The following is a 19,444-nucleotide window of genomic DNA, read 5'->3' as shown; positions in this document are numbered from 1 at the left end:
ATCTATACATGCATAGCCCCGCTATAGTATGCAGACTGAGATATCATTGATCCATTTACATTTCACGCGCCATATCAACCCTAAACTGGATGGACCTTATTGATTTTATGAGCAACAATGCTAATAAGTACGCAGTCCCATCGGAACTATATTGATCATCATATCCTCGTTCCATATTGGATATGATAGAATAAGGATCTCAAACTGCGACCTCTCCGTTAACCCAACGGATGAAAGGACGTGAAGAATAGGGTGGGTTGCTGAGGTCACAAAAGGCTTCGGGGACCATTGTTCAAATATTGGAAGTGCGGCTTTCAAAAATCGCTTTTCAATAGCCCAGCTGATTTTAGTCGAATTAGGTAAAAGGTGGATAAAGTCTGTATATATCAAACACATAAAAAGCAAACATAAGTCGCAGAGCGTAAATGTTTTGCAAACTTCTGCACACCTAGTTGACTCACACGCACTTCGCTCTGCTGGGTAGGCTTGATTCATTTTTATTTTCTCTCTCTCTCTCTTCGAGGACAAAACTTTTGATGCACTTTGTTCCAAAGTTCGATGATAGTAATGCACTTTGCTCAGCAGACGTATTGCCTATCAGGTAAAGTTTGTGGAAACTAACCCCGTAGCAGTTGGATCGCTTTCAGTCAGCTATGGCTTCGTGTCAGGATGGTTGTGATTTAACACCAAACCAAGAAACGGTTGTCGACAATGAGTCAACGTGTGGCCAGAACGATTTTCATCAGCTGCCATCCGTGACGGTGCGTGATGCAAGGACTTTATCGATCAGTAGTGCCACCAGCAAAACCAGCGACTGCAGAAATAGTTCTAGTGAAAGCTATAGCCCATTCAGCAGTCCTGAGAGCTCTCCTAACTCATCGTTGAGTTCATCATCATCATCCAACGACATGATGGAACTTGATAGGAGAGGATCTCACCGGTCTTCACCAACCAACATGAGTGATAAGGGAAGATCAGAAGTGCATTTGGACTTGGATGCCTTGGAATCGGGAGTAAGCCAAATGAGGGATAAGTTTGAGGATTTGAGCAGCAATAATAACAATCTGCATTTCAGCTCACCTACGAAAGATAAATTACGGTACAACCGCCGTAGTCTGGTGAGATCAAGCAGCAGCGCTTGTAGCAGCATCTCAGAAAACATGGAAGATGCGTGTTCATCGGAAGAATCTGACGCTGACAGGAACTCCTCCTCCTCATCATCCTCCTCATCACCTCGTAACAAACCACCTCTTCAGAGGAGCAATGCCATTCGCGGGGATGATAACATCCAGCCATCTCCTCGGAGCCTCAGTCCAATTAGCCCCGTCGAGGAACTGGAAACCTACTCGGGGATCAAGACAGTTGTAAGACGCCCAAAGAAATCTCAAAATGGGGGTAGTAGCCCCAGTTGGAGATGGAGCGTGATGGGTGTGGGTACTGGGGACTATGATGCGGTTACCAAGTCATCCTATAAAGGGCGTCACCCGCCTCAAGTTTCGACGTCGACTCCGACTGGTAGTAGTAACCATGGTAATGGACACGCCCCGGTGTTAAGAAGGAGTTCGGTGGGACTGTCATCAACGTCAACGTTGGTATCACCAAGGTCGAATAAGTTATCAACGGAGTTCAGAAGATTATCACTGCAGATGGATATGCCATGGAGAGGTAGGATCATATAACCTAGTCATATAGTGCTTTCAAAACTATGTAATCAGATGCATATCGCTTTCAAAACTAATTGAAGTTAGTTTTAGCCCTTTAAATTTGTTTCATATCTATAGTCATGGTGCTTTTAAAACTATACAATCATGTCTGCCGTAGGTCTGCTATTGTATCTCATTCTCATTTGTTATGAGCACGATAAGTAATGATGGTCAGCTTGATGCATGATATCGATAGATATAGTCCTTTTACCTCATGAAAATGAAAGCTATTTTGTATACGCTCAATATAAATATGAGTAAGGGATGGGCTTACAAATGAGGGTATGCCTATAGTTGATTGCGACATTACATAATAAAGTACAACGCATCTAAATTCATACATTCAACCACAATGCAATGCTGACTTAACATGGATGATAAGATGGAAGATTGTATCGACACGGATGTCCAGCACCCATAGATTGCAGGCTGTATATAGTTTGGGTTGAATTGAATAGAATCATGTATCCGGGTCCAATGTTTTGAATTGTTTCAACCTTCTCTTGGAAGCACGCCTGGGACAATGTCTAGTTAAGACATTTCCAGTTAGTCCCCGCCTTAAGTTTATCACTTTCCGAATCAATTTGGAAGAAAAAAAAAATCATACTGTGCATGAAAAATTCAATCTAAAATGTACATCTCATTTGATTTTATTACTTGAAATTAAAAGCGAATGAAATTGTTAATCATTGTTGAACATATTGCTAATGTTCAAGAGTTTAGGAAGTTGTTTACATCATCATTGAAAGCGTATGGTTGGTAAGCAATCAAAACAGTAAATCATAATTCATAAATGCAATCAACTTCAACATAAAATACTCATGGAAAGAAATATCTATACAAATTATGCATAAGGTTTGAATTGTGTGTTGGTTGCAGTAGACTCTGTACTTTATTAATATGGAGGGTAATATCTAGCTCAAGGTGCATAAACGATTTTTTTTTTTACAAATCAAAGATCAAAATGATAATCTTGTCATAATTCGACTCACGAACTCATGAGCCCATTTCACACGATCACAACCTCAGATAATATTGAAAAAAATACATCAACGTTCCCGATAATATCTTCAGCGCTAAATGATTGCCATCAGTCTGTTTTTCTAACCCCTCATTCATTTGAACATTGATAACCTGAATTGTATCGATAATATCAGTGGCGTGATGAGAAGAGTCCGAGAGATTTGAGGGGGCACAGCATGACGTGTGTGACATAATTTCTTAAAATTCTAGCGAGCCAGCCAAAATTTTGAACTTAGAAATAACATTTAAAATCTAATTTAGTGATATATTTTGGCATGATATTCAGATAAAGAAAAAAAAATTAAGAAATCTCACACTTCTTTTTTCTGCAATTTTCTCATTTCTCTTGTTAGTGGGGAAAATTAGGGGACATGGCCTCACGCTCCTTATGTACGCAAATAAATAATATCATAAAACCATTGGATGTTCTCATCTAATTTACAAAGTTCATGGTCCTCTTTCAATATTGACCTGGCCTTTTTTCCTTCACACTCTCTCCCAAATCTATGATTCTAATCTTTAAAATGAGTTTGGTATTCCAAGAGTTGAATTACCAGATAATGTAGTCATTGAAAAATCAGTCTAATGATTTCCTTTCATGTCTTGATTAAAAAGTAATATGGCAAGAGATCTTAAATTGAGAGGGCTAAACAAAATATTTGAATTTATTGCAAAAGCTACAAAATCATGCAGGAAGAATTATTCTGGAAATTGATCCATATTTGCATACGTCATCCTAGTATATCCATGATATTCTGAAATGGAAGACTTTAAGTACTCGGCAAAATGAATATATGTACGTAATGATGTTTAAAGTTTTGAATAATTTTGCACCTGTTTGTTTGTTTGTTTGTATTTATTTCCATATAAAAATAAAATATATACATGCTCAATTTAACATAACGTACAGATCATATAGAGGATGGCCCATTTCAGCGGTATTAATAAAATACCACTGTTCTTCCATGGGGTCCTTTCACCTGATTATATATGAATACACAATTTTCTCGTAAATCATACCCTTACTCTCTGCGTACAGAAAATCACCTTAGTCTCCCAAAACCAAAGTCAAATAGCTGTAAATTGGCATTTTTGTATAGGGGTGGGGGGGGGGGGCTACCAATCCATTTGTTGTCTAGTTCAATGATTCAGTCCGTTGAATCCAATATTCAATTGTATCTCGGGTTTCCATAATTGTTTTACCTGATGTTGCGTTTTTGGGGGTTTATTATGGAAATAAATACAAACATACAAACAAACAAACAAGGAAAATACGTGTTTGTGAGAGTATGGGATGCTGCCTTCACACTATTCATAAAATCTATGTCGTGCAAATAAATGCAAAATCGGTGCACCTTACTTTTAGGCGAGGTTAATAAATCAAACTCATTCGTTTTGTTTGATTATGAAAATGACTTTTTTTAAACAGTTCACACTGATTGAATGATTTCTATTCATGAGAAGAATGAAGTCAAACCACGACAGAGTTCAATCTCAATAACATATCCTCGGGCACATGAATTGATGATAGATGATGCATGAAATGTGGCCTCTGCAGTTTAACAGAAATATATCTCAATCATTGATCGTAGGAAACGAAACAATGACTTATAGGAGTCAATATAATAGTGCAAGATAAAGTAAACTAGGTCTTTCAATACAAATCGGGTTTCAATAAATCCATAATGATAGTCATCGATATAAAACTCAACGTACACAAGAATACATTCTGTGGCAGCACCACACAAAAAAATTAGACAACATAACAGTCTCATAGGTCACCTTTTATCTGATGTAAATATTATCTGTAGTGTAAAGTATTGAAACTTCAAATGTCGAAAGATTAGAGGTGGTCTAGAGTTTGAAAGTTCATCACTTTGTAAGGCTTTTTTCTGCATATTCGTTGTAACCATTTTCTGCAGTCAGAAAAATCGGCAATAAATGCTGTTACATCGAAATTAATACTTTGTTTAAAAAAAAATACTTTGGTAACATTGATTCCAAATAAATACACGCATTGTTTGACCTCATATATCATTATTTTGATTGAATATTACATAATATTAAAACAAAACCACTGCAAAGCAAAATAACATTAAAATACAAGCTATATCCATTATCGTATCTTTCATAAATGTTATCTGGTTAAAGTCTGCGCTATAAACCAGACTGATATGGAATTATTATTATATCTTCTATAGTCATGGTAGCTAACAACAAACATGATCAACCATGTCAATAAAATTGCGATAATCAAACATTCCAATACATGATACTGGTGCTATATGTCTACGAATGATCTTATTATGACTAAGTAATGGTCTATAGTCAAGATGGTACTTTATGATTTATTTTATATATATATATATTAATTCATTCTTGCTTCCCGCCATGTTCTTCAGAGGGGCTTATGTATTCTGAATTCAGGCTTAAGAGCGCAACTGTGAAACAACATTTCACAGTACAGATTCTAGTTTTATCAGCTCAGTTGACACACAAAATTATTTATATCTGTCAAGGATTATAAGATAAAATTGTTTTTATTCACTATTAAAACATGGGGAAAGAGCAAAGTAAACAAAAGAAGCGATCAATGTCAACGAAAAAAACGACAACAAACAATCAATGTAAAAATTGACATTTTCGGCCTCTCATGCATGATTTTAAGTCAGAGATAGACCATGGTCTAAGTTAAACCAGACATCAGAATTATGGGCAATATAGTGTCTAGTGACCGGGCGCGGTATTTGTTTCTCCCACCTTGAACGTGGTTTAAAGGTCTTGGGGTCTTGGAGTTGGCAAAGTAAATTCAGAATTCCAATACCAGCGGGATGCCACTTTAAGTGCATGGTGGTTTGTTCTTGTTTTTTTTTCTGAAAACAAGAGGCGCATACGTATACATGGGAGGCACAGCTGGGGTTCGGGGAAAGTGCCCCTTCACAGTGGGGGTCCGAAAATAGGCCTACCAACGGTGGGTGTTAAGTACAACAGAAATTGATATTATCCCCGAACAATTCCGAAATCGAAACAGCCATCTTCCATGCACCACCTAACGGTCAAAGTGACCTAAGCCACAAGCTGGACTACTGGACAGTTTTGACAAATATTATTTTGCAGGGCATCCCTTTCATATATATCCACTCCTTTTACTTCTACTTCTTGCCACCCCCTCTTTTTAAAAAGAATTTTAGTTATTTTCAGAGAGTTTATGACATTACTAAACCCCTCTTGCCTATCTCCTAAAATCATCAAAGAACCGACTAATTATGTATCATCAATAGAACGATATTCAAACTAAATCATAGAAACAATCAAAATCCACACACAGAGACCTGTTGCAAAAAAACTATGTATATACCTCATCCCACCCTCAGTTTCGGGTGGTTTGTTTGTATAATCATCAATGTCATAATTATGTAGAGTTAAAACTATAATACGGGATAAATTAACCATGCATGCAGCCATTTCAATTTTGCAAATTAAACGCTTCAATACATTAAATCGATTGTGTTTTTTCCTCTGGTTTTTAGGATATTTAACGACGATTCAAATTACTGATATTTTTAAGCATAATAATGATCGGGGGAAAGTGACTTCACCCACCCTTCCATTTTCAATATCAAGTTAAATGATTATATTTGGAAAAGAAAGCACCCTGATTTAGTCCTTCATTAAAGGAATATATATCATTCTGAGTAAAACATTCAATTGGGAAATTGTGGTCATATTGTCTTTTTGGAGAAATTGGAGGATTCATACCTAACCTGCATCAAAACGACAATACATAATGTGGCAAATATGAAACTCCATTTAACAACCATTTACAACAATTAAAAGTCATAACTTTACTTGTCATTTTTTTTTTTTTAGATTTAGATTTAGATTTTATTTCCGTTCAACAATTTTTTCAAAATATAATCAAAGTAACAATACATATTCAATATAATCGATAATACAGACAAATCAATGAAATTTCGTAACAAATGTTGAATATAAATTAAACAAAACTACAATTTGTTTCAGTAATATTATCAACGAAAAGAAACAAGAAATGAACGGAGGGACTTGCCAAGAAAAGCAAAAGCTTGTAGAGAAGGCAAGCCCCTAAACTTAGTTTCAATACTAATTATAAACAAACTATATATACAACTCTATACAGACTCGAGACGGACACAGAAGACAAACTTAAAACAAGTAATCCACAAATATCAAAATAAAACGAATAAGCGACAACAAAAATAAGAGAAAGTAATTCAAATAATAATAATTACAGTGGTAACACAAAAAAAAGTGCTTACAAAATCATAATAGGGAGGGAAAAGTGGCAAAGGAAAGAAAGAGGGAGATAAGGGGGGGTGCAAATAAAAAGTGCAAATGAAAGCATTTATCCGATTTTCTCAAACTTTCACGCATCGGCTATAAAAAGTTTTTGTTGTTTCAAGTGAGATATCTTCCTAACTTTTTAGGATTTCCCTTTCATATTTAAAGTTTGTTCTCGCCAAGATTTCACATTCAAGTAGAGAGGTGATATGCTTTTTCACAAACACATGTGGGGTTATTTACAGATTGTTTACAAATTTGCAGATTGAAAAAAAAACAGAAGTGGATACCCGGTGAGTGTAATGTCCTGGTTTGATCATTCATTTTTTTAATAATGTGTATTATATTTTGATAGTGATTTGTTATCATGATACGTAGGGGTGATTTTATGTATAAAAATTGTCATAAAAATTAGTACTTCGAATCGCTGAATAGTTGATTTGTTATTTCTCTCTACTAACCTGTGAAAACTGAGTAATAGAACACTGAAAGTTACCGTACGTAATGCGATTCATTGATAATAAACAAGAGAGGCTCTTGATGTTATTTCTGTCTTGGATCAACGATCTTAGTCTCTCATGTTACTGGTTCAAGTGCATAGCCGTACGTAGTGGAAATTTTGAAAACATTTTTTCTTAAAACTTTTTAACAAAATTCACCAAAAGTGTGGACGAAATTCTATATTTTCACTTGAAAAATGCAAAATTGCGAGTTTTTTCGATTTTTTAATGCGTCTTCCCTCCCCCTGGAAAAAAAATGTGCGTATACGGCCACGATCAAGCGTGTCTTTGTTTTCGGTCTTTACCCTGTGCCTAGTCCCAAAATGACGAACAAAACATACTGGAGGCCTGTGTCTTGCAACAAAAGTAATCTGTTTTCACGCGGCATAGTCATAGTTTTCTGCTGTATCTGTTGAACATTTTTAAAGAACACCCTATTCACATTTCTTTCGTTAAGTTTTTGATAAAAATTATCTTAATAAAACCTTAATTAGCAGTCTTTTTATTCAGTTTTGTCTAACTTGATTTAAAGCACAAAATATGATTTTTTTTTCTTCATCTTCCTTAGTTAGTACATACTAAAAATGAACTTTACACATAAAAAATAACCATTAATGATGTGAAGAGATAAATATTCTCTCTCTAAAAAAATCGACATCATAATCACAATAGAAACATGATAGCAGGCTACCTCTATAAACAAAGTCTCCATTGTAATAGGGTTCAGTGTAGCTAATTTCAATGTATCAAAATCATGCATTTTACAGGTACCCGTTTCTTTACAAGGTAAATTGAGATTGTTCTCGTACATGTAATGACGTTTTAAAGGGGTTCAAACGATACTGGGATCGGTGCATGCATTTCAATTAAATCGCAGACGAAATGTTAAAAATCTAATTATTTTCACGCGTATATTCCCACTGATTGGAAATATACCATTGAACAACACATTCGTATTTTGCTATATATTGATTCGATTTATGCACCATGTTGCTCAGGGTCGGATCTCTCATAAAAGGGGATATATCCAACTTTCTAAATTTTCATATTTTGTGTATAATCTGTCTTGAAGCAAGCCGAACCCAGACTATTGCGCGAAGGCCAATTTAATCCAAAGTTGAAATAGACACATCAAGAAGAATACCCTTTAACCACACCATAATCATTTTAACGGAATGAGCCCATTAAACTAAATTTGTCATTTTTTAAATGGCACATAATTAATGAATGTTGTCTGATCAATATTAATGCAACCCCTAATATATTGGTCATTGCAGGGATACTCCGGGTTGAAAATAATTGTATCTCAATTAAAGAATAAAATTTATGGAAGAAAATGCTGACAATTTCTTCAAAATCTGAAAAAAAATCATGAAGTTGTTGAATTTCAAAGTTAAAAAAAGTTACATGCACGCCGTCATGAATATACAATAGTTGGGCTGATAGTGTCATGCCCCGACTTTCTATCTTTCATATTTTCATACATTGTGTTTATGATATATCTCCCTTGTAACAAACAAGTGACTTAAAAAAATGTATTACACATACATGACATAACTGTCAATCATAATCCATTCTTGTGGAAAAAAATGATAAATACAAATTTATATAATAAAGTACTAAAGAATAAGTGGGGATATATCATCTGCATGCTCATTGCATATTCATGAAGAAAATGCAAAGAACTCTTTCACCGAAATAAAGCAAAACTTTAAAATCTCATAGCTTTGTTTATCCCTTGTCTGATTTTGATGTGATTTTAAATTTATTTTTCAGCTTGGGTACCCCTTTACCCCTTCTCGAAATGTTCATCCTCTCTAATAGAGCAATAGTGACACTGGGCGTGTTCCAGTTCTCACATCTTGCAATAAAACACAAATGATATCAAGATAACTGACTTTGATATTTTAATGGTTTACTGCAGTCTTATCGATTACTTACATCGCCCTCCTGCTTCCCTTTTCTAGGGGTTAACGCGCGTGCATTGGTTCCTTTCCGAATTAATTTCATGGGATCATAACGTTTTAAAGGTGCTTGTCAAGAGTCAAGACCAGGAAACGTTATGAAATTTCTTCTTGATGGTAAATGTTTGACTTAAGATACCTGTACTCGACTTATTCCAGTCATTTTAATCGATTAGATCCTTCCCATAACTTATTCAAATGTCTGGAATGGAATCTTTCGATTTCTAATTATGAAGTCATTATTATTTGTTTACGAAGTAAATACAAGAACTCAAAGGATTCTTATTTTGAGGTTAATGAATATATTCAGAAAAAATATCATCTACAGCAGTAATATTCTTGGATCTTGCTGATTGATGCAAGTTTTCCTTTAAAATAATCAAATCTTTGCATGAGCGATGCTCCAAACGCACATAATTTCAGGGTCCCATATTTCTAGGATGCTGTGCTTTGAGAGGTCAACTTTGTTTAGTTTCCTGCTGTACTGCTCCTCTGGCCAATCACCTGCTTATTTCCTTCTCATATCCAATCAAATACCCTATTATCAGTAACCACTGGTTCCTCTACTTTGTTTTACATCCCCTTGATAAAAATTTTTGGGGACCTAAGAAATGAAATATCAAATGATAATCTTAAATTAGGAATATTGTTATTACATGTATATTGTGATTTTTTTTAATGTAATATAAAATTTATTTTGAACAAGTCGGACAGGTCATAAACTGTACGATCTCATCCAAATGGATTTTCCATTTTGATTAACACTTAATATGCTTGATTAGCTGCTTATGGTGATTAAAGTGCATTTCTATTGAGTCAATCGACTAAAAACATTAACTTCGACAATTTTAATGCTCTCTTCCTGAATATAAAACTGCTCAATCACACGACCTCGAATTGATACACTCAGGCAGTTTAATGTATTAAATTACTTTAAACTAACTTCATCAAATTATGTTAAATACGAGAGCCGACTGTCCAGCCCCTTTTAATGGCCGTCAGATAAACATGTATGCACTAAGTTATTCATATAGAATAATAATATTATATCGAGATGTTCAAACATGACAATTTTGTTTACTCCTTTTTTAGCATGTCTAGTTGTACTGACCATGCTTATTAATTTTTTTTTAATTATGTTTTTATTGTTTTCATAAATAATCAATTACAGGAAATCACAATATTTACATAATTAGACATGATCATAAACAAACAAACAAAAATAAAACACCAAAATTGATAAAGAAAAAAGAAAAAAAAAGTGACAAGTAACATAATCCAGAACTAACTAAAACAATTAGAGTCTGAACACATACGTACAATCATTATATCAGGTAATGAGCCGTGGCAAAATATTAACCTGTACTTACGGGGTATAAAAAAATGCTTATTAATTTTGAAACTCTTGTGCCCATGATCTTAAAGAAACATAACTCGATTTTATTTGGAATAAAAATGTAAAATTGGCACAGTGCATTATACACATACATGGCCACAACTTTCTGAACCTCTTCCCTTTGCATCCCAGTTGGTCATAACCACTGAATCGTCCAGGGACTATGTTAATTGCATGTTCCTTCCAGAATCTGCCCAGTTGCTTTTCCATGACTTCTTTCTGATACGTGCAGATTAGATTTTAAAGGAGAATGAAACCCTTGAAACCAGCTGAATCAATATCAAAGAGAAAAATCAAAGAAACATATTGTTGAAAGTTTGAGGAAGATTGAATGAATAATTAGAAAGTTATGAACATTTGAATATTGAGATCACTAGTGCCATGTAGATCCTCCAATCGGCAATGCGACCAAGATCTGTGATGTCACACACGTACAACTCCCTCATTACTTTAGTACTTATTTCACTTATATTCTCTTTTTTATAGAGTCTATCACAAGGTGAGGTGTCCTTAATTATGAGATGACAAGTACAGAGGTTTCACAACATTATATCATTGATGAATCATTTGTCATATGATTAGAATGAGCAAAAAGAGATGTTTTGGGGTATATTTTCAGTGTCCAAATGGGAGAGTTGTACGTGTGTGACATCACAGATCTTGGTCGCATTGCCAATGGGAGTATCTCCATAGCATTAGTGATCTCGACATCCAAATGCTCATAACTCTTTTATTGCTAGTCCTATTTTACTCAAACTTTTGTTGATCTTATTCTTTGATTTTTCTGCTTTCACAAAAGCTAACTTGCTCCAAAAGTTTCATTCTCCTTTAAAGTCAATCTGTGATCAGAATATATATATTCATCTAAAAATACACCGTGCGATTGCAAAACATCCATTCAAATATATTATCGAGTAATATGGCGTCACTGATAGGCCTATATTATGATATGCGTATCTCTTTTTTTTCATGAAAGGTTTATAACTAATTTTAAGATTAAAACTGAGAAACAAGGGAGCATCTATAAGCATCATGGAGCAAATTTGATCACTCTCGACAATGTTTAGATCCAGGGTATTTTGATTGAGGTGAGGGGGGGGGGGAAGATACATATCTTTTCTCAATTGAATAACAATCATGGTAAAGCGTTACATGACCTACTAGTCTGTCTTCTCCTTTTTTCGATTAAACTAGACAGGTGATCATTGATACTGACATGCAAGTGGGACCCGAATTACTAGTTAAGTTGACTAATTTGATGTACGTGCCTATTTAGATGGGGAGATCACGAATGTAGACTAATTGATAGAAATGACTACAATACGGCTTAGCCTGTAATTTGAATGATTATCTGTTTTATCACGGCCCTTGTCCAGAGATGGAAAAAATAATAATAAAGGGGTTGCGGAGTAGTCGTATATAACGATGGATCCGGTATGGACAGGGACAATGTTTGTATGTAGATGGTTTGAACGTTGCGCAAAACTTTAAAAAAAAAGTTTTTAAATGCAAAAGAAGCTGATAAACATAATGTACCCACTGTTTTTTTTTAATTAACTTTAGTCAGATTTCCCCAAAAGGTAGACTGTGTTAAATCTCCATTGACATTACCTTTTCCCTTTTCTTCATTTCAACATTCAGTAAAAAACAACAACCAAAAATTCGTATGTGTTTATATGGCAGGTGTATCCTTTGGATCTATAGATCTCATTCATTAGAAGCTAAATATTGCCTCATATAAATGAGGATGCAATAATACAATTATCCATGTCCATGTCAATGTCCATGTTCTCTTCTGAATAATTTATTTGATTGATTCACCGAATATATTTATTTCTATTACTTTTCATTACCCCCCCCCCCAAAAAAAAAAAATTGGGGGGAAGAGTATCTTCAACAATATTCATCGTTTCATGGATCAATGAACGTTTAATGAAAGCAAAAAATACGAATTTCAAATATCATAGGCAAGTATTGTTTCATTTTGGTAACTGAAATGATCTTTTCTCAAGTTTTTTTGTTATGCTCATGACCAATTAACATACTTCAATGATTCAAATGCGTTTAATTAAACATTCACGCTTGAATGAGCATGTGGAATGTGAATAGCTCTTTTTTATGTTATTGGAAAAAATGCAATTGCTAACTATGGATATCTGTCACAAACCTCCATGCATAGTTCATTTGATTTGATTTTTGTAAAAATCCCGATGTCTAATGCTTCAGTGGGCACACAATATTCGAAAATTATGCAAATGAGAAGAAAGTTTAAGGCCTTGGCCCCACTCTGTGCCGTATCGAATGATTATTTTGGTGCGCGCGCCTTTTGGATAGTATTAATCTGAAGCCATGTGCGAAGTTTCATGAACAAATTGTTGGCAGAAGTAACAAAATCCGTTCATGAAACAAACCCTTATTTAATTTTTGTTAAAATTTTGACTTTCTCTCTCATAGACAGTAACTACGGGGGGGGGGGGGGGCATGGGGGGCACGTGCCCCCCCCCCCCCATCGGCTGACCAAAAAAAAAACGGGGAAAAGGATAAAAAGAGGGAGAAAGGAAGAGAAACGTAGAGGGAAAGAAGAAATAAATGTTCATTATAATGTTATATTATATTATAATTATGTTATGTTATATTACATAATATTTTTTTTTCATAACTTTATGAAACATAATTTGCTCAGGGCCTATGTCTTCATTGTTCCTGGTGCTCGCATTCTCTGTTTAACGAGATATATAATCCTGTTGTACTAAAACCTCCCGTTTTCAAGTCAATATACACCAAATATATTTCCTTGCACTTCTTTTTTTTTCGTTGTTTTATGTACAATGACTACTTATAGTGATTGCCCCATTTTAAATATTTCCTGTCCGTGCTTACGTTCGCATTAGTGGATTGGTGAGATATGTCTGCTCTCCATGAATTCCTAAAATCAGTCCTTAAAATGTCCCTTTTTCTAATCTGAATATCAAATACGTATGGTCTTCGTAAATTCTTACAAACAAGCCTTAAAATGCCCCTCTTCAACTCTGAATTTCCTACATTTTCAGCTTGCGCTTCGCGCTCACAATTCTTGATTAGTAAGATGCGTATGTTAATCATGATAACAATGACTACAAAAAGTGTTTCATGTGTTCAGATGTAATTCTAACAAAATCAACAATTAAGCGCTTGGCACTCGCATTAGATGACTATAGTGAGATGGATTCCTAAAATATAGCCCTTAAAATCTCCCTGTTTGGGGTCAATACATACAAAAATTTCAGCTCGCGCTTCGCGCTCGCATTGTTAAGCGAGACAGGGACGTATCATGATTACAAAAATTTGATTATAATGTCCCTTTGTAGGTCTGAATATAAAAAATTTTCAGCTCGCGCTTCGCGCTCGCATTATTTGATCAGTGATATACATATCCGTTTAATGGCACTGTCCTTAAAATGTCTTTATTAGGTCAGTATACCTGCATATGGCAAGTGACTCAAAATTTTTGCTGGTGCCTCCCCAATGCCGTGACCCACGGTACGCCACTGCTCATAGACAATGTGTACACTATGGGTGCATATGTTTAAGAATAGGTGACCCCTTATTCATTATAGTGGAACTTTTTTTTTCAAGGCTGTCTTTAGCAATGTCACTTGGCATTTATGTTTATTAACCTACGGGCAGAATTCTGTGCAAAAATGAAATCGATATGTTTATTTATGGATGAGTGAGCATGCATCAAAGTGGGAAAAGGGGCATTTTCAATGTCACAGACTCATTTCAAGGGGTAATAAAGTGGATAATGGGGGCAAATTCGGTTTCAAATGTGACTTAATTGCTGTTGTTTTTATCATCCATCAGTTTTATCACCACACACTTTCCGAACTTTTTACATTTTCATGATTGAGCGAGCACATTCAAAAACTTGGGAATGAATACTCTTTATACTGCATACATGTATTATTTTCCTAACAATTTCTCAGGATCAGTTGAATTTATGGACAAATCAGTGGTGAATCCAGAATTTTAAAATGGGGAGGGGCCAAGTAATTGGGGGACCCACCAACATTTTCCAATTTTAACATGTTTTAACAAGTTGTAGGGGATACTGCCATAAACCCCTATGATGATACGTCACAAAACATTGTACTCACTCAACCATAAACATACGATATCAAAATTTTGTGTGAGGTGGCTAAATGATGGATAGTAAAACAGCATTAACACCATAAAATTCACCTAAAAACAACCTATGCCCAACTTTGTATTTACACAATCTGAAAAAACAACTCTTGTGACTTTCAAAAATTGTCATTTTTAATTCAATCTTTGATTACTCATGCATGACTCAACCGATCAATCTCATTTTCCCCCAGGAGTTGTTTAATGAGTGTAGAAAACCACCTGCGAAATATCATATTTCAAAATTATTCCGTTCAAAAGATACAGCAATTCGATTTAGGGGGGACTTACTTTTTTGTTGTGTGTATATATATCGATACTCCAGTACAAATATCACATGAAACAAGAAAACAAATGAAATGTAAATAATATACTTATTTAGAAAAAGCATGGGTAGACGAAAAGAGAAGTATAAAGAAGATTTTAATTTTTGCGATGAGAAACATCCTAAGATTAACTTGCATATTGATGCCCCTCTGAATAACCCAGATGACGGGATTAATATTCAGACTGATCATTAATCCCAGGGGATTTAGAGAGCGGAAATATGGAATTTGGAATTGTCACTGTCAATTTAAACAATCGACCTTCGGAGAGACTTTGTGAGTTTTCCAGGGGTTTAGCCACTTAACCCACTTATAATATCACCGAACTTACTACATTTCTTTAAAAAAATAATAATTCAGAAAGTTTGTTTTGTCCCTTTTTTAGAGGGAGAGGAATTTGGTTACTAGGGAAAATTAATTCATCTTTAGTTTTAAGATTTTATGCGAAGATTCGTGTTTTTCTTGTACGGTCTCATTATTATGGACCCAACTTATTTTTTTCTTTTATCCTCTATCCTCTTAATCGAGGTAGTTATTAACCCAACTTATATCACCTTGAAGTATAAAGCTTACATCATTCAAATTCCTACAACAATGAAATCATAACATCAGTATTCAATATAGGCTTACACGTAGTCCTCTGTACAAAGTTAATATTTTAAAGTTAACAGTATTTTAAATGCTTTCAGGGTTTTTTTTAATTTAAGGAAGGAATTTGTGATGCTTAGAAGAAAATACCCCATGTCCTGTACGTACAAGGGTATTTATGGTCACTCGTGTGAATCATAGATTATTGCGTTGCTTGGCAACAGCGCGGTATTCCTATCCAACGCGTACGACTTCTTTCCCGATCTTGATCATTTTTTCTATATACTCATACAAGGGTATTTAGTTTAAAATCAGTTCAAGTGATGGTTCATCGAAGCGTCATTATATCCTGTAAGTTTACCGACAGTTTTTGTCCCCTTTTTGCGGGCCTTTTTGTGAAGTTTTCCTGTTATCCAGTGGCGTAAAGAGCCATAATAATGAGGGCACACCGAGGCGTGAGCGACAAAATTTCTTGAAATTTCCGAGCGAGCAAAGCGAGGGGAGAAAAACACGAACTTCATTGGAATAAAAATCTCAATTTGTGACAGACATTTGACATAATATTCAGAAAATAACATACTACTCTTTTCCTTTGCTTTTCTGTCTTTTTCCCCTCCTCTTTTTATCTTGGTCGATGAACTTTTGGCCTCCATGCTAGCCCCCCCCCCCATCTGCACGCCAGTGATTTTATCACCCACCAACCCCCTCCCCCTCTCTCTCTCTTTCTCTCTCTCTCTCTACTTTTCGACTGGTCACGGGCATGTAAATCACAATACGGGGTGACTAATAATGAGTAATAATAGTTGTCAGAATAATATTTGCTTACAGGCCAGCACTCGTGTGAACTTCTACATGTTTATCATAATATAGTTTACTGTACTTCTGACTTGTCTTGCCCTAATCATTTCTAATTTGTATTTTTATGAAAACGTTTAAAGTGGGCCTCTGTCGATATCCACCTTAAACTAAATAGTACACCATTAGACTTGTAATATCACTATATTTGGTCTGTAAATTATTACTCACATTTCCTGTTTGTATATATCTGAATTTAATGCAAGGTTATCCTGAAAAATATGTTGAAAGGAGAATCCAAAAACAAGTGGAAAGTTGTATGTAAGAAAGAAGTAAGTTCAGACAAGCGATGGATAAAGTTTTGAAAAAGGACTTTCATTAAGAAAGTAAAAAAAATAATCAAGGAACTCTTGTGTTTAACTCCGGGTCGTAATTCTCTGTTGTCAGAACGTAACAATGTCTGCTATATTTCAGACAGTAGTCACAATTAGTCCCAAGCACCCCTCCCCCCGTCTGGTAATCAGTGGGTAAGACATCCTTCTCATTATTGTCCTACACCCACTCATACTTAAAAAAAAATACTTTTCATTCTCCATGCTCACGCCGTCAGATTCGACGGGATTTAGAGCTTATTAATTTGGGTCAGGCTCAATGGAAAAGATCAAGTGCAAAGCTTTTAAGTTTGGCGTATTTTTAGCAATTGTCCATTGTCACAGGAGGAAATGTCATGCTAGTTTGCATTTTCAAAAAATAAATATCAACCTGTGTATGATTGCCGAAGACCTGCGAACACCCCAATATCTCAAACTGTCACCATAATCATGATAATGTTTCTCGGGTCTATCCACTAATAATCAGCCTAAAGTGTTATACTTACATTTTGCCAAACACAAACACAACGTATAATTTTTCCTGGGATACATGATAATGATACACAGTATTATAGAGCCCAGACATTGTAATTAAGGTTTCCCTCTTCGCAGTCGACATTTGCACCTTACATCATTTCCACGAGTATATGCCATCATGATTGAATTCCCGCCAAATCATCAAAGAATGTTGCCAAATTCTACAAAGTCACGAATGTTACCTTGCTGTTATGCAAAAATACTGTTTGTAGCTATTAGGCCTATCTGTGAGATAATTTCGTTTTAAGAAGTTCTAAATGAACTTCGAATTCCAGGATTTATCATTGGATTGATAAATTTAATAATATAGCATTATTATTTGAATATAATATTTTAAGAAGTGAAATTATCCCAATTTTGTCAGCTTTTCGGAATTAAATTATTATTTTTGTTGGTAAAATGGATGTATATTTTGTAAACTTTTGGCAAATCTACACACACGCACAAAAAGGTACATAGTTTCTTTTTTAAGAAAACAAAGTTTAGTCCTATACGGCATCATAAAATTTTACTGTTGTTTTTAAAGTACCACAAGCTTGGGGTCCTGTTAGTAAACGGGCTTTGATGATGTTTGTGCTTTTGGCAAGGTATTGTTAGATTTCAAATAAAGTGTGTGTGTTTGGGGGTATGAATGGGTGAGTCGCAAATATATAGTAAAGTGGGATCATAAAAGGGTATTAATTTTGTAAGACGATTAGGGTTTCTACATTCTTATTTATGTCATCAATTTAATGGAGGATAAGGATTTCTGAAATGATTAAATCATTCTTTGTATTCATAACCGCACTTATGGTGTTTTAATCCGTTCCAACTACTTGGCCAAAGTGGGTTTTTTTACTTGACAAAAGATGATTCAGCATTCAGTCGTCTTGAAATTTCAGTATAGAATTGATGAATAATTTTAGAGCAAGTCAAACTTGTTGAAATTTAGTGTTACGTTTTCTCATTTATATCTTCATATATATATATATATATATATATATATATATATATATATATATATATATATATATATATATATATATATATATATATATATTGTAAAGAAATGGATGAAGAGAACAATGGTAGGCGTAGCTTAAATCAAGGTTCCCCAGAGCTATCTACCCTTTGGAAAAATTGGTGATGCCGAAAAAATGTCTCTGCCGGGAATCGAACCCGGGCCCCCAGCTTTGAACGCCGGTGCCTTAACCACTAGACCACAGAGACGGGTTAGTGGCTAGGGCGACCCCGATCCGATTGACCTTCAGATAGACAGACGCCTACCATTGTTCTCTTCATCCATTTCTTTACAATATTTAAATAAAAGAGTTGCCAAAGCTGTTGTACATGTATAACTTTACACACACACATATATATATATATATATATATATATATACATATATATATATATATATATATATAATAAACACCATCCAAATTGTTTCTTGAAATATTTCCATTTCTCATCGGCTGTTTCATAAGCTGGTAACTTAAGTTTCCTGTTTAAATTACTTATAAATCTATAAATTCAAATTGCAATCACCTTTTTTTTAATCTCATAGAATATAGGTTGATAATTTTATGCCTAACATAAGCCTATATTCTTTAATGAAAATATATTTTAACGCAGTCGCAGAAGATAATGTGGCACATTCAAAGATCGGATTCCTAAGAACAGTTTTCAGTATACTCCATGATAGTTTTAATGAAATAGAAGCCTCTCCCAGAATTAAGATATTTTCATATCAGGGTATAATTCTTTTTTTTTATTGA

At 34.7% G+C, this 19,444-nt stretch overlaps 1 protein-coding gene across 1 annotated transcript; it reads left to right on the top strand.

The window, feature by feature from the left end:
• The first annotated feature begins 199 nt into the window (after window positions 1-199).
• Window positions 200-4,420, top strand: LOC129265836 (uncharacterized). The gene has a single exon (XM_064102433.1). It carries the CDS (start codon window positions 654-656, stop codon window positions 1,677-1,679), a length of 1,026 nt encoding a protein of 341 aa, XP_063958503.1. The 5' UTR covers window positions 200-653; the 3' UTR covers window positions 1,680-4,420.
• Window positions 4,421-19,444: the final 15,024 nt, after the last annotated feature.

Source organism: Lytechinus pictus, chromosome 7 (genome assembly GCF_037042905.1).
Source record: "Lytechinus pictus isolate F3 Inbred chromosome 7, Lp3.0, whole genome shotgun sequence".
Classification (NCBI taxonomy): domain Eukaryota; kingdom Metazoa; phylum Echinodermata; class Echinoidea; order Temnopleuroida; family Toxopneustidae; genus Lytechinus; species Lytechinus pictus.
This window is presented reverse-complemented; position numbering and strand designations above follow the sequence as displayed.